Raw genomic sequence first — 15215 nt, forward strand, 5'->3', positions numbered from 1 at the left:
CAAGGTACTTACTACATACCAGGAGCAACTTGGGGATTAAGGACTTTGCCCAAGGTCGCTGAGTAATTTTCCACTCTAAAAGGGTTTTGAACCGAGGTTCCTCTAGTCACAAGCCCATCATTTTAACCACTTGATCATCACCATCATCCACATGAAAGTCAGATGATGGGGACATGACAGAGAGATGATGGGAAGACGATAGAGTGATGATGAGGACATGACAGAGAGATGATGGAGAGATGATAGAGGGATGATGGAGTGATGATGGGGACATGACAGAGGGATGTTGACAGATAATGGAGATATAATACAGGGATGATGGACAGATAATGGAGAGATGATGAGGGATGATGGAAGGATAATAAAAGATGAGAGATGATAGAAGGATTATGAAGAGACGATAGAGGGATGATAGACAAATGATGGATATGACAGAGGGTGGGTGAAGGAACAATAGAGATGATAATAGAGGGATGATGGAGAGATGATACAGGAATTATGGAGAGATGATAGAGGAATGACAGAAGGATGATGGACAGATAATGGAGAGATGATGATAACATGACAGATAATAGCGAGATGATAGTGGATGAACAACAGAGATGATGAGAGATGATAAGGGGATGATGGAGGAATTATGGAGATGATGGAAAGATGATACAGAGATGATGGAGAAATGAAAGGGGGATGATGGAAAGATGAAAGAGGGATGATGGAGAGATGATTTTTGGCTGTGGTTCTTTGCATGAGTCAGATGCTCCACCCACAGACACACTGAGTCAACACAGGCCTCCGCCCACTCTGACAGTGTGTGATGTACCTGATCTGAATGTCAGCAAAGTGAGAAGATGAGTCTCCTCACAGCTCTGTGGTCTGTCATCTGCGAGGTCAGAGCAGAACACACTGTAATAATCTGAAACACAAAGTTTGGTTTAGTTTTTTAATATCCAAAAAGCTTCAAAGCTACATTTTTGTGTCTTGAATAAAAGTTTTCTAAACATTTTTAATCTTTGCAAACATTACTGATAATGTTTGATCAGTCAGAACAATAATTAATATTAAAGTAAGTGCTAATATAATCTGTTGGTACGTTAGAATCTTGTCAAATAACTATAATGATATCAGATATGAAGTCACAGGTCTGAAACACACTTGGGCTATCATCGCAATGCATTCTGGTCCGTTTAGAAATGACTGTGAAAATGTTCCATTCTGTCTTTTTTCCGACTAGTTAAACAGCCGGACAGGAAACAAATCACCTGTCCAATTACTTCTGGACCCTTTAAAATGGGTGCAGACATTCCTCCACTTCTGATTTGGTCTCAATTATCCCCCAATTAAGCTCGAGCTCGTGCTCGACCTGAGCGCGCCATTAATCCTTTGCACGCGCATCTCTAATTCAAGGCTTTGGCTCAGAGAAGATGATATAAATTTACATTTTACATGGCTTGATTTAAAGAGGCAGGGATTAACTTTAACCGGCAAACAGAAATTAGAACTACCTTTCAAAATTTCCTTTTTTCCTGTTACGATTAAATAAATGTATATTATTTAAAGATGGAAAAACAAATCTAATTTTCCTCTCATATACGGACATGAGCATCAATAATCAAATTATTTAGGCCGGTATAGAAGCAGATCAAAGTGCTCGGGTCCCAGTTTTCACATGGATTAATATTTGTTGAAGTGTGTGACGAAGGCGTCTCGGTGGAACGATCGGGGCTGTTTCATGGATCAGCGCGGCCTCGTCGTCCTCGACGTGAGTCACCGGGACGATTACCGGCGTTTAATTTGTCCTGACAGCTGCAAATGTTAAATCCTGCAGGCCGTCGGCTCAGCACTCGCTCTGCATAAGTAGGTTAAACACAAACCGGTGATCAGTGTGCAAGAAAAACTACCAACCCCCACACTGCCCTCGAGCAAGGCACTGCACCACCTGATGCTCAGACGCATCCAGAACCAGGACATCAGGACCATAACCCATCACGGAAAACCCATCCAGGTTTGTGTTGGTAAATATGGTAAGGAAGTCTGATTTCATATGTGCTGCAGCGCCCTTTGCAGGAAAAGACTGCCTGTACGAACCCCACCATCTTCAGTCAGTAACAAAGTTTAATTCTGGTCATGAAGAAAATGGTTCAGGTGCTTCAGAACCTCGATGATCTTGTCATAATTACTATGTGAAAATGTAATAACTGTACAAATGCCAATACTAACATGTAGGAAGTTCAGGTGTGGGAGCATGTGCTGGTGCCACCTGTCAAAGCATCCACACAACAGAACTGCCGTGGGCCCTGCATGGCAAACACCTAGGCAGACAACCGGTCCATCGCCAAAGTAAACATCTATCTGCTACAGCCAGGTTAACAATGGGCATGCCCTTGACCTTCTCCAGCCCTTGTGTCCTGAACACTGAGCCCTGTGCGCTGGATCATGGCCAAAGAAACACCCCATGTGGACAAAATGTGGTAGCTCAGCTGATGTAGCCAAAGACATCTCGGCGCTACCCCAGTTAGTTCCTCCAAAGAGACCTAGTTCCAAAGACATTTCAGTGGGACCCAAGGATCCTCCAAACAGACCTGGTACCAAAGACATTCCAACAGTACCTAAGGATACTCCAAAGATACCTAGTACCAAAGACATTCCAGCAGTACCCAAGGGTCCTCCAAAGAGACCTGGTACCAAAGACATTCCAGCAGTACCCAAGGGTCATCCAAAGAGACCTTGTTCCAAAGACATTCCAGCAGTACCCAAGGATCCTTCAAAGACACCTGGTACCAACAACATTCCAGCAGTACTCAAGGTTCCTCCAAAGAGACCTTGTTCCAATGACATTCCAGTAGTACCCAAGGGTCCTCCAAAGAAACCTGGTACCAACAACATTCCAGCAGTACTCAAGGTTCCTCCAAAGAGACCTTGTTCCAATGACATTCCAGTAGTACCCAAGGTTCCTCCAAAGAGACCTGGTACCAAAGACATTCCAGCACCAAGGGTCCTCCAAACAGACCTGGTACCAAAGACATCCAACACTTAGGAAGCAAACACAGAGACAAATGTTTCTTTTAAATACACAGTGCAACTTTTATAGTCATAATTAATCAATGACAAAAAGACAAATTTTCATTACAATGCACTTTTTGAAGAGTGTATTCAAGACACTTGATGAGAGCAAAGTGTTCATCAAAGCAGATGAGTAGTTCATGAAAGCTAGGAACATAGAATGCTGAGACTGTCAAACCAGCAGCAGCCAACCCCCCCCCCCCCCCCCCCCCCCGTGGGCAAAACGCAGCGGATTATTTTATTTACGGCAGTTTCTATTTGCATAGATTATCATCACAGTCATGGCGTCTAACGTGATGCTGGAGGCTGAACGCAGGAACAAATAAAAAGTGAAGCCATTTGTTTGTATCTGGGTCAAACACATTTATTCAACCAGAACCAAAATAAAGAAAACAGTCTGCTGTCAATGCTTACCTTCACAAAATAAAAACTTTTCATATTCATTTGTAGGATTTATTTTTTAATTTCTGGTCTTTCTACTGAAACTCAATCTGACACACAAGGTATAATGTTGCTTAAATGTAGACCTGCATTATAATAAACCAATTTTACAGCTGTCTTCAAAAAAATTAATGAAACAAAAATTAATTAGAGCAATTAATCAAAAAAATGCAAAGGAGTGTCTAAAGGTGAGTGAGAGTGCATGGAGATGAATGAGGGGAGCCACCAACACGCCTGCGACAGCTCCAAAGGAGTTTCAAGATTTTGCTTTGATTGTACAGATATTTGTCTATTGCTACACCAGTCACAGGTTCATGTTTGCACATAATACACAAGGACTTTGGTTTAGTGTGAGAATCTGGGCAGCCCTGGTCAAACATTTTTCAGGATTTTGTTGCAACTAACAGGGTTAGAGAGGTGACATGAAGCTTCTATCAGTCATTTCTAATCAAATGATGCATTGCTATGATGAGGTCACAAAGATGAAATGATTTCATAATTACCAGGATCAATGGTTACAAGCCTTCAAATCTTACAACTGTGCACTAACGTGAGCATGGGTGATCAGTGATTCCTTTCAGAGCTCATGCTTTTACATTTTTGCTGTCACAGAACAATGAAACAGTTTTTCTCTAGTCTCAGAATATGAAAGTCCCCAACCTTTGACCCCTGACATCAGATTAGGAAAACAGGTTAGCTGTGTCTTTGGGTTAGTCCCAACACATGTACCTCACAGGACCATGAGGACAAAAAGGAAGTCAAACACAGAATCTCAAACAACTCCTCAGTCCGTGTCCTTGTTCCGAAACTTGAAGGTGGGATTAACACTCTGTGGGAGTAACTCTGCTGCCGCCAAGGCTTTTATCTCCAAAAACAGACTTCATTCCAGAACCACCCTAAACACAGGAGAAACTAAAGGAGACCTTCACTCCATCACAGCCCTACAGTGCCACCTGCTGCTCATCATCACCAAATGCATGTAAGAAACCCTGAATCTGGCCCCTTTGACGGGTGACTCTGTGCACACAACTCCTCTTTTAAAGGACGCCAGTCTATGAAAACTATTAGAGACAAACTGAAGTCACCAGCTAGGAAGTGAAAACAGCTGCAGTTAAATCCAGTCCGGTTTATTTTTTTAAATTAGCCTTAAATAAAAAAGGTCCACACTCCCTTTGTGCTTTAAATATATATTTATTACATAAAAAAGTTGAAGCTGGCAGTGTCTCAGATTTCCCGTGACCGAGATCCACTCTCACATGTAGTTGTGACAGGAGAAGCAGCAGCCACAAGAGTCTCCAGCCGCAGCCACAAGAGTCTCCAGCCACAGCCACTGGTACGGGTGTCGTGGTAGCTTCCCTCACTCGACTCTTTTGTGTTTTAGACAAATTTATCATAACCTTTCTATTCCTTAATGGCTGAACTCCAATAAAATGTCCTCGTATCATTGCAACCTGGTGGAAATCAGCCAGTTGCAACAATGATTTCGCTGTCACATTAGGTGAATGATGTCATCAGCTTGTTTTTTTTTTTTCCCCCAGATTACTGTAACTCAGTGAGCTGTCTCGCTAAACATGGCATCACAGCAAGTCCTATCTCGTGACAGAGTTCTTCATCATGGTAAACTTTACAGCCACCTGAAGTCTGTGCAACATTATGCTCCACTGACTTTTAGCCACGCCTACATCTAGTCACATCTCTGTTACTCGTTGCCTTTGAGTGTGTGGTAGATGTGTTTGGGTAAAACGATGTATCCCTCACTACACGCCGCCGCCTCACACGCAGCTTTGATCCTCTTCAGCTGCCGCTCTTGCCGCCGACATTTCTGCTGCGTGGTCTTCAGCTTCTTTCGCATGCGCACCAGCTGCTCCTCCAGCTGCTCGATGCGCGTCTTCAGCCGAGCAGAGTCTTCAGCTGTGTAGTTGTGATCGCAAGAGACTGCTGCCGTGTCACTGCGATAGTCAACCTGGCTCCGCCTGGGCTCAGACTCCTCCCCATTGACTCTGGGGTCAGAGGTCAGAGACAGAGCGAGGGGGAAATGGATCTCAGGGTGGAAACGATCCTCCAGAGATCCAGGCTGTTGGGTGGAAAACACACAAAACATTTTTTGTTCCATCTGACAAGTCTGTCAACTTACCATCTTCTGGCTCCGCCCCATTTTATAAACACCGGCAAAATATTTCGTACAATAAATTATTCATGATTATGACTCGAGTCTGATCACTGACTCTCAGGAGCTGGTTAAATGGTGACCTTTATGAGCAAACTAACAGCTGTCAGCAGATGCATGATGGAAATGAGCCTGACCTTGACGTTGAGGTTAAAGGTGAAAAGCGACGGCACGGCGTTTTCCTTCAGCACGCGGTTGTTGCACTCTCGCTTGAAGCAGTCTTTAGTGAAGTGCTGCGAGCAGATGTTGCTGTACTTAGTTGGTTTGAAATTGTTCCTCCTCATCGCCGCCACCCACTTTCCACAAACATCCGGACGCGCCAGAGGAAATCTGCGGGGGTGGGGGGCAGCGACAAACAATAATAAATAAACAAATCAAACAGACCACACCCACAAACATCCAAACATGCACGAAGAAACCAAGGGAGGAGATAAATAAACAAAAATAAATACACAAATCAAAACAGACCATGTGGATCAAGTTACACAAGATTTGAAAAATAAAACCCAACTAACAAATGCATTTGGTACTACTAAGTATGTCTCTTGGGGGGAAACAAATAATAAAAATGTTGATGACATAACTGCCTTGGGTGAGCAAACAAATGAATAAAAATTTGCAGACATGTTGCTAAAAGCACACATAAGTGAGTGAGTACTGCTAATCACTCATCATCATCATCACTCAATCTCATCATCATCATCATCCATTTCATCACAGACTTCAACTGTTTCTCCGAGTTCTCACAGACATGTTCCCCATCTGATCAACCGCAAATGTCTGCAGTGCCCAACAGGACGGTGTTCCTGTTGGGCACCATTTCTAGCAGCTACAATTAGTAGAGGACAGATTCTGGTGCTGGCAGTTGTATCATCATGACTGGGGTCCAGATCTGGTCACCCTGCTTCCACCCATAGTTTGTAGGAGATGGGATCGTTGATATTACTATTATATCATTGTTACAGAATTCACTGAGCCTTTGTGCCTTCTTCAGAATGGCAAGAAGAGTTGAAAATTCATGTGCTGGAGCAGCAAGCAGTGGTGGTGTGCCAAACCTGGTTGCAGCTAACTTTTGGCTAGTGAGGGAGTGATACCCAGCCCAAGTTGGGAGGTTTCTTTGAAAAGCATCTTCATATGACCGTGTTTCTGGATCTTCAGAATCCAACTTTATGTTGCGCAGGGTACGCCGCAGAAACCAAGCTGCGTCAGGAATACTGGCATGAACATATTGCTGCATATCATCTTTTGCCATAAATGTAGAGTATGTTGGACTTTGTGGCACAGATGCTGGCTTAGGACAATCTAGTAATGTCACTGTACTATGAAAACGCCTACCAGATGGCTCATCTAACTCCAGTTGTGTAGCTTCATCTCCATGTTGGCATCTCTGGTATATGGCCATGGCAGTTGCATGAAGAGTATGTTTCCATCAGGGGTGTCTTCTGTAAAGTCAACACTGTCAATTGCAAAAACAATTAACCTTCCAGGGACAATTTCAGGTGGTAAATAGATTCCATCGTTGTCTAACATTCTCTTCAGAACACTCGAGGCAATCTGAGACTCGGCATGCAGGATCTTGTTATACTCAATGGACATATCAAAGCCATGTAAAAGCTTTATCACGTTCTTACACATGATGGCTTGACGCATTGCTAATCCATCCAATATGTTCTTTAGAAGATGTTCCTCACTCACATCTGTCAATGATCCCTTAAAAGACCAGAGGTGTGCTTTGCTTATAGTTCTTCTAAGGACATGTGCAGCATTATACAGGGTTTTCATGTTGGCATCACTTTCTGAAGACTTGTCTTCTGCAAGCTGAATTGCAACACCTTTGGGCTTATGAAATTCAATATCTGGTACTTGCCCCTGAAGGAGCAGCTTCACCTTCTTGCGACTGCAGGTGGGTTCCCTCATATTATTTGCTTGTGTATGCATCCTGGTGCACACATATGCTTATTACTTGACCATTCAGTAGTTCATTTTCCACCAGAGATAGAAACTCAACCTCAGCAGCAAACTCATCCACAATCCCGGACTTTGTAGATGCTTGGTCTGATCTGTGGAGAACATGCGTGACATTTGTAGCCCAACAATGCTTGTGGTATTTTATGTCAATGGCATGGGCATCTTCTACCCTGATTCCTGTGCACCACTGCCACTTTTTTCAACTACTTTTTGAGTGTTAGACCAGCATTTTCTGTTGCAACCATGTGCAGTGGATTGTTGTATGATGCTCCATGTTCACAGAAGAAACAGTCTTTGTCATATGGAGCTGATTTTGAGTGAGTAAAAGTACCACCATCAGACAGCTGGCGATCAGATGAGCACCTTCTGCTGGGCCCTTTCCTGGCAGCTTGTTGCTTATCATACGTTTCCTTGGCTGTCTTGAACATGTATGAACTGATATCTGATAGCATTTTCGGTGCCATGAACCTGTCTGAGACTCAAGGTCTTGAGTTTTTAAACCACCAAGGTACCTGCTAATTTCAGAATAGTCTGCATCACCAAATTTTTCCCGCTCCCTTATGAATTCCAAGACTTTGTTGTGTGCTGCAGGTTTCACCACAAGCAGTTCATCTATTTTTCTTTGACAAATAATTCAAAGTGAAAAGTCTATCATATCTTGCTACCTTGACAGTTAGCATATCCAACTTAACCTGGCTGTACATTGCACAAGTAGTTAAAAAAGTTATCAGATGCAGTAGAAGAAATGTTAGTGCCAGCACCAATTTACTCACACCACACCACAAAAATTTAGATTTCAGGAAAAAGTCTTTTCTCTGCAGACATTTCAGATATATGGCAGTGTTACTATCTGGTTGACCTCTAATGTACCAAAATATCATTTTTTATTTTTTTTTTATTTTTATAGTAATCCTCAATACACTGATGACATAGCTTAGTCCATGAGCCAGTCATCAATTTTGACCTAATCTGTATCACTGAAGGTTTACATAATTTTTTATTTAAAGTGGAGCAACTTTAAATTTTGCCCCCTGTACAAACTGAAATTGACCTTTGTCACCCTTTTTGCTGTTTTTGCCCCATAACTCCAGAACATTCCATCATAGGTAGTCCAAACTATACTTTTTTTAAATTGTTATGATCAGACAAATAATGTGATGTATTTTTCAACGTGATTGGCGCATTTTTAAATTTTGACCTCTGTGTAATTCTTCATTGACCCCTACCTGGCTGCAGCTACAACCCTGGGATGGCTATCATACATTTTTGTGTCAGGCCATGGTACACTGAGGCTGGATTCTAAGTGTTGTTTAATCACCATAAGTGGTACCAAAAACCTGCTTGGCCCATTGACTAGCTGTGAATATTTATGTCAGTAATTATGGAATACATTGTGTGAAGGACAGGTTTGAACCACGAATGCAACTGAAACATAGATTCTGAAAGAAAACAACACAAAATATATACACCCATGGCAGTGTTCATAAGTCGTATTCAGAAACTGCAGTCACAAAATGTACCAAAGCCTCAGAAATTATATTCTTTGTCATGCAGGCTGCTGTACTAACAAACAATAACTTAGACTGCCAACAAGTTTTTATATATATATATATGTATACACATTATGTGACGTCCTATCAAGATATCTGGATGGCTTATTTTCTTTCACCACAAAAATCTCACATGCTCCCTGACTAGTCAGGGTTCAGTTTGTCTCCATGGAGCACAACAGAACTTTCATTTCGTGTTAACAAATCGGGCGGCACAGGGGTTGTCACGTGACAATTATCAGCCAATCACATGTATTCCATGTCCCATAACTGTAGCCTGTTCTTTAATGTTTTCAACAGTTCTAAATAATTTTGAAAGAGATCAAAGTGATGTAATAAATTATTTTAAAATCGTTACAAACCCTGGAGCGTTATAAAGGTCACGTTAGCTAAAAGCAGCTCCCGCTAATAGCGACTAGAGCTAGCTGCGCCGTTCACGTACTTGTGGAAGGAGATGTTTCTGTCTTTGTGGTACCGGTTCTTACAGCCGTAAGCCGAGCATGTCTGGACCATCGCTGCAGTACCAGAATCCGAATCCAGACCTGAACCACGACTCGCTGCTTCTTCTTCGTTTAGTCTAACTGGTTGTTGGCTACATTATCGCCATCTACTCGACAGGAGGATGAAGCGGTCTTTGGACATGGGTGAGAGAATTTCTCAGAAAGAACGAAGGGCTGAATGTTTTTGAGGAAAAATTGAACGAATAGAATTTTATTTATAAAGTGACCTTAAAGTTACTGCAAAAGGGCATTAGTAGGCCTTGAACCAGAAACCACCCACTTTGAAAATAAGTGCACTAACCACTTGGCCATCATCACTGCCCCCTCGAAATCTGTTATACTGGATAAGTTGTGAAACTGCCATTTTTTACACTTCTGGGGACCCTACGTTTTTTGTATGCTGAAACCACTAACTAAATCTTTCCAGAACAGACAAGAAGTTATTGAATGTTTCAGGAACCTATAGCTGCCAAGACCTGACATTGGATTTCAGGCAAAATGTAAATTATTACTGCCTTTTCAGACCTACATTCCACCAGAGACAGCGAGATTGCCGGGCACCCTGTGGTTTGTTATTGGGCCCCGCAGGCGCCGGAGGCAATGCAGGCAGAGGAAGCAGAAGCACGGATGCTGGGCAGGCCTGCTAGCCCAGCTAAGGAACCAACTGCACAGACCTCCGCTACCATCTGTCTTCTTCACAAACACCAGATACCTTTCAAACAAGATGGATGAGCTGCAGTCACAGATTGCCTAAACCCCCCTCAGGAGGCAAACAAAACCAGCCACCCAGACCATCAATGCCTGGTTTGAAAATACCCTCGCCCACCTGCAGGACTGCTTTGCTTACAGAGAGTGGAGCATATTTGAAGAGCAGGAGCTGGAAACACACACACTGAGTCTGTCCTCTTCGATATCAGGTGCTGTGTAGAAAACATCACCAAGGACACATCCGGGTCTTTCCAAACAGGAAGCCCTGGATGACAGAGGTAATCCAGACCCTGATTAGAGCTCATAACTCGGCCTTCAGGACGGGAGACAGAGCTCTTTACAACACGGCCAGAACTGACCTGGGGAGAGGTATCAAACAGGCTAAGGACTCCTACAAAAGAAAATAGAGGGGTACCTGACGGACAGTAACCCACATCAGATGTGGAGGGGCATCCATCCTTGCTTCACCCACTCCACCCTGCTTGCACTCTCTTCTTTACCTATCCCAATTCTTTTTCACCAACCTCTTTCTCCTTATACTTTCCTGAACATCTTCGTTCCACCAGTCTCCTTGTCTTCCTTCCACTGTGTCTGGATGTCACACCCTTCTGGCTGTCTACCTCACTATATCTGCAGTACTTTTCCACTTGTCCAAAATCACTTCACCTTCATCCAGTGCCTGTCTTACCTACTCACTGAATTTCACACAACAGTTTTCCTTCTTCAGCTTCCACCATGTCCCTGGCTGTCTGTATTCCGGATTTTAGCTTTTAACTTTTTCACAGGTCAAACTGGTGAACAAAATCATTTTTGTGAGGAAGAAAATATAAACATTTGCTGTCAAAAATCCCAGTGCTTAAGTATCTTTATATCTTGCAGCTGTTTTTCATTTACATTCTCCATTACAGGCAAGTTTCAAAAATATTTTTCAACACTGACATTTTTGGTTGAATAATCCAAAATGGAAGAATAATCAAAATATAAGACAATGCTAAAATACCCTTGGCTGTATGAGCATAACAATAGGAAACAATGTGACATTTTGACCTCTTAAAATAGGTCAAGGTTAGCCATCTTTGAACTTGTCCAAGGTCTGGACTTATGCTGAGCACAGACAGACGGACGCAAAGCCTTCGCAATACCTGATGACCATATTTTGATGGCCTCAGGGAAAAATAGACTCACAACGTTACAGTACTCCCTCCAGCCAGCAGGTGACTCTCTTGCTGACCCTCTACAAACAAAATGACAAATATAAACAAGGCTTTATGAGAAATCTTTTAATTCATTAAGGAATTAAAGTCATTTTTCTAATTATGATCATAATTTCACAAAAAAAAGTGTTTGAGTCACAATTTCCCCTTTTGCATTTGAACAAATTTATGTTCAAAAGTTAAAAAATACTGGCAGAAGGTTGCGGTAAACATTCATTATTGTAAAATGTTGGCTGCTCTCTCCAAAACCGCTTTGTTTTGTGTGTTTATATATGTTTGTCATATGTTATGTAAAAGCTAACGAGAAATAATATGGTTTTGTAAAAGAATGTTTAAATCCAATCAGAGGCAAAATGGCCTGTTTCCACAAATACCACTGACGAAAAACAAAACCAAAGGTCATGCTCATGTTTCTTCCTCAGACAGAACGTCACTACTCAATCTTTTAAATGATAATTTACAGTCTAAACCCACAGAACAAACATCCATAGCACAATTTCTTTGACATACGGTGCAAATGAAGGAATATTTGTAGTTCATCCTTTGTGCATCCAGAAAATATTCACAGCACTTTTTCCATGTTTTGTTATGTTTGTTATGTTTGTTTTGTTATGTAACACCCCATAATGACAACATGAGTTTTTTTTTGTTTTTACATTTTTGCAAAATTATTAATAATAATAATACATTTTATGTATAATGCACCTTTCATTAATAAAAATCTCAAAGTGATGCAGGAAAAAAATATACGTAACATGATGCTAAAATACCCTTGTCTGTATGAGCAATGTGTTATCATTTACAGTTGTTTAATTATTGTTTTACGTACAATTTGTACATGTTCAATAAAGCCCAACTATGAATCAATCAAAAACAGTAGTTACGTTTTAACGGGGTCTACAGGAGACCTTGTGTGTGTGCATAAGCTTTTGACAAGCGCGGAAGTTGTGCAAATGAAGGAATATTTGTAGTTCATCCTTTGTGCATTTGCAGGTATTATGAGACAAATCTAATTCTATAGGAAGTTAGCTTTTAGTTAGCGTGCATGCTAACGTCCACAAAATGTCTTGTAAATGACTCCAGAGGTGTTATCAGGTTACAAAAACAGCGTTTTCAGTTTTAGACGTGTTTATTTCTCGCTAGCTTTTCATAACATGACAAACATATATATAAACACACATATAAACACACAAAACAAAGCGGTTTTGGAGAGAGCAGCCACTGATGTCACGGTGCAGCTCTACTCTGATTGGCTGTCACCCCCGCTGCTAATAAACAAGCCGAACAGATTGGAACAGAATGTGACACTGCGGTCCTGGGTCTGAGCACAGTTTGAAAAAAATAAAAATAAACGCTGGTTTTTTTAATCACGGAAATATAGTACCCACTTTCCTCATATTGGTGTCAGTGCTGAAGTTAATTTCGTACCTCTGTTACTGTGCATGTCCAGACTGCTCTGTCCAGTATATGCAAGGGGTTTTTAATGAAAATACATTGCGGTCAGACAGGACATTTTGTCCCATGTGAGTGAAAATCCTTTATACAAAATCGAGTATATATGGGGTTTATTACATGGAAAACCATACAAAAGGGGAGGTGATGGTCTAGTGGTTAAGGCGTTGGGCTTGAGACCAGAAGATCCTCGGTTCAAATCCCAGCCTGACTGGAAAATCACTAAAGGCCCTTGGGAAAGGTCTTTAATCCCCCAATACTCCCAGTGTGTAGTGAGCGCCTTGTATGGCAGCACCCTGACATCGGGGTGAATGTGAGGCATTATTTGTAAAGCGCTTTGAGCGTCTGATGCAGATGGAAAAGCGCTATATAAATGCAGTCCATTTACCATTTAAAAGCATTGGGGCTTTTGTCCAGTGAGTGCGAATATCCAGTTTATATGATGATGGTTTAGGCGAGTTACACTCATCGATTTCTATGGTTTTACTTATTGTCGGAAAAAAGGTTTTCACAATGATTGCATATTCTGGTCAAATACGGAACTTATTTGATGGCCTCAGGTAATAAAACCAAGGATCAACAAGAGATTAAAGCAGAAAATCTTAAGATAAAACCTAAAATGGATAATAAAAATGAAATAAAAGAGTAAGATGCAAGCAGTTCAAAATTATGGAGAGCTGTGAAAGGCCTGTCTAAACAGGTACATCTTAAGGCTTTTTTAAAAGTTTCAACAGTTTGTGGAGGCCTCGAGTGGTCAGGAAGGGATAAATAAACTAAGAAATCATACGTACGTAAGTATTCACAGCCTTTGCTCAATACTTTGTTGATGCACCTTTGGCAGCAATTACAGCCTCAAGTCTTCTTGAAAATGATGCCACAAGCTTGGCTCACCTATCTTTGGGCAGTTTTGCCCATTCCTCTTTACAGCACCTCTCAGGCTCCACCAAGTTGGATGGGGAGCATCGATGCAAAGCCATTTTCAGATCTCTCCAGAGATGTTCAATCAGATTCTGATCTGGGCACTGGCTGGGCCACTCAAGGACATTCACATAGTTGTCCTGAAGCCACTCCTGACATCTTGGCTGTGTACTGAGGGCTATTGTCCTGTTGAAACAGGTGAACAGGCATCCCAGTCTGAGGTGAGGAGCACTCTGGAGCAGGTTTTCATCCAGGATGTCTCTGTACATTGCTGCATTCACCTTTCCTTCAAACCTGACTAGTCTCCCAGCTCCTGCCGCTGAAAAACATCCCCACAGCATGCTTCACTGTAGGGATAGTGCCTGGTTTTCTCCAAACATGACACCTGACATTCACACCAGAATTCAGTCTGCCTCATCAGACCACAGCATTTTGTTTCTCATGGTCTGAGAGTCCTTCAGGTGCCTTTTGGCAAACTCCACGTGGGCTGCCATGTGCCTTTTACTAAGGACTGGCTTCCATCTGGCCAAACTACCTTACAGGCCTGATTGGTGGATTGCTGCAGAGATGGTTGTCCTTCTGAAAGGTTCTGCTCTCCCCGTGGAGGAATGCTGGAGCTCTGACAGAGTAACCATTGGGATTTTGGTCACCTCCCTAAGGTCCTTCTTCTCCTCCAATCGCTCAGTTTAGCTGGGCGGCCAGTTCTAGGAACAGTCCTGGTGGATCTGAACTTCTTCCGTTATGCTCATTGGAACTTTCAAAGCAGTAGAAATGTTTCTGTACCCTTCCCCAGATTTGTGCCTTGAGAAAATACTGTTTCGGAGGTCTATAGCCAATTCCTTTGACTTCATGCTTGGTTTGTGCTCTGGCATGCACTGTCAACTGTGGGACCTGTAGACAGGTATGTGCCTTTCCAAGTCATGTTCAATCAACTGAATTTACACCAGGTAGACTCCAATTAAGCTGCAGAAACATCTCAAGGATGAAACAGGATGCATCTGAGCTCAATTTTGAGTTTCATGGCAAAGGCTGCGAATACTTATGTACATGCGATTACTTATTTTTAATACATTTGCAAAAATCCCTCCCCCAAAGTAACTTTTTTCACAATGAATTTCATCAATTTTGGAATAAGGCTGTAACATATAATGTGGATAAAGTGAAGTGCTGTGAATACTTTCTGGATGTTTTTCAAATGTTAACTGCAAACAATAAATATGTTCAGCAAAACACTGAA

At 42.0% G+C, this 15215-nt stretch overlaps 1 protein-coding gene across 1 annotated transcript; it reads right to left on the minus strand.

Moving 5' to 3' along the window:
* Positions 1-4098: 4098 nt before the first annotated feature.
* thap1 (THAP domain containing, apoptosis associated protein 1) lies at positions 4099-9771 on the minus strand. Its single transcript, XM_034192811.1, has 3 exons — positions 9629-9771; positions 5806-5998; positions 4099-5575 (listed from the first exon to the last, which is right to left on the minus strand). Exons 1-3 carry the CDS (start codon positions 9697-9699, stop codon positions 5201-5203), a joined length of 639 nt encoding a protein of 212 aa, XP_034048702.1. The 5' UTR covers positions 9700-9771; the 3' UTR covers positions 4099-5200.
* Positions 9772-15215: the final 5444 nt, after the last annotated feature.

This window comes from Thalassophryne amazonica, chromosome 17 (assembly GCF_902500255.1).
Source record: "Thalassophryne amazonica chromosome 17, fThaAma1.1, whole genome shotgun sequence".
Classification (NCBI taxonomy): Eukaryota; Metazoa; Chordata; class Actinopteri; order Batrachoidiformes; family Batrachoididae; genus Thalassophryne; species Thalassophryne amazonica.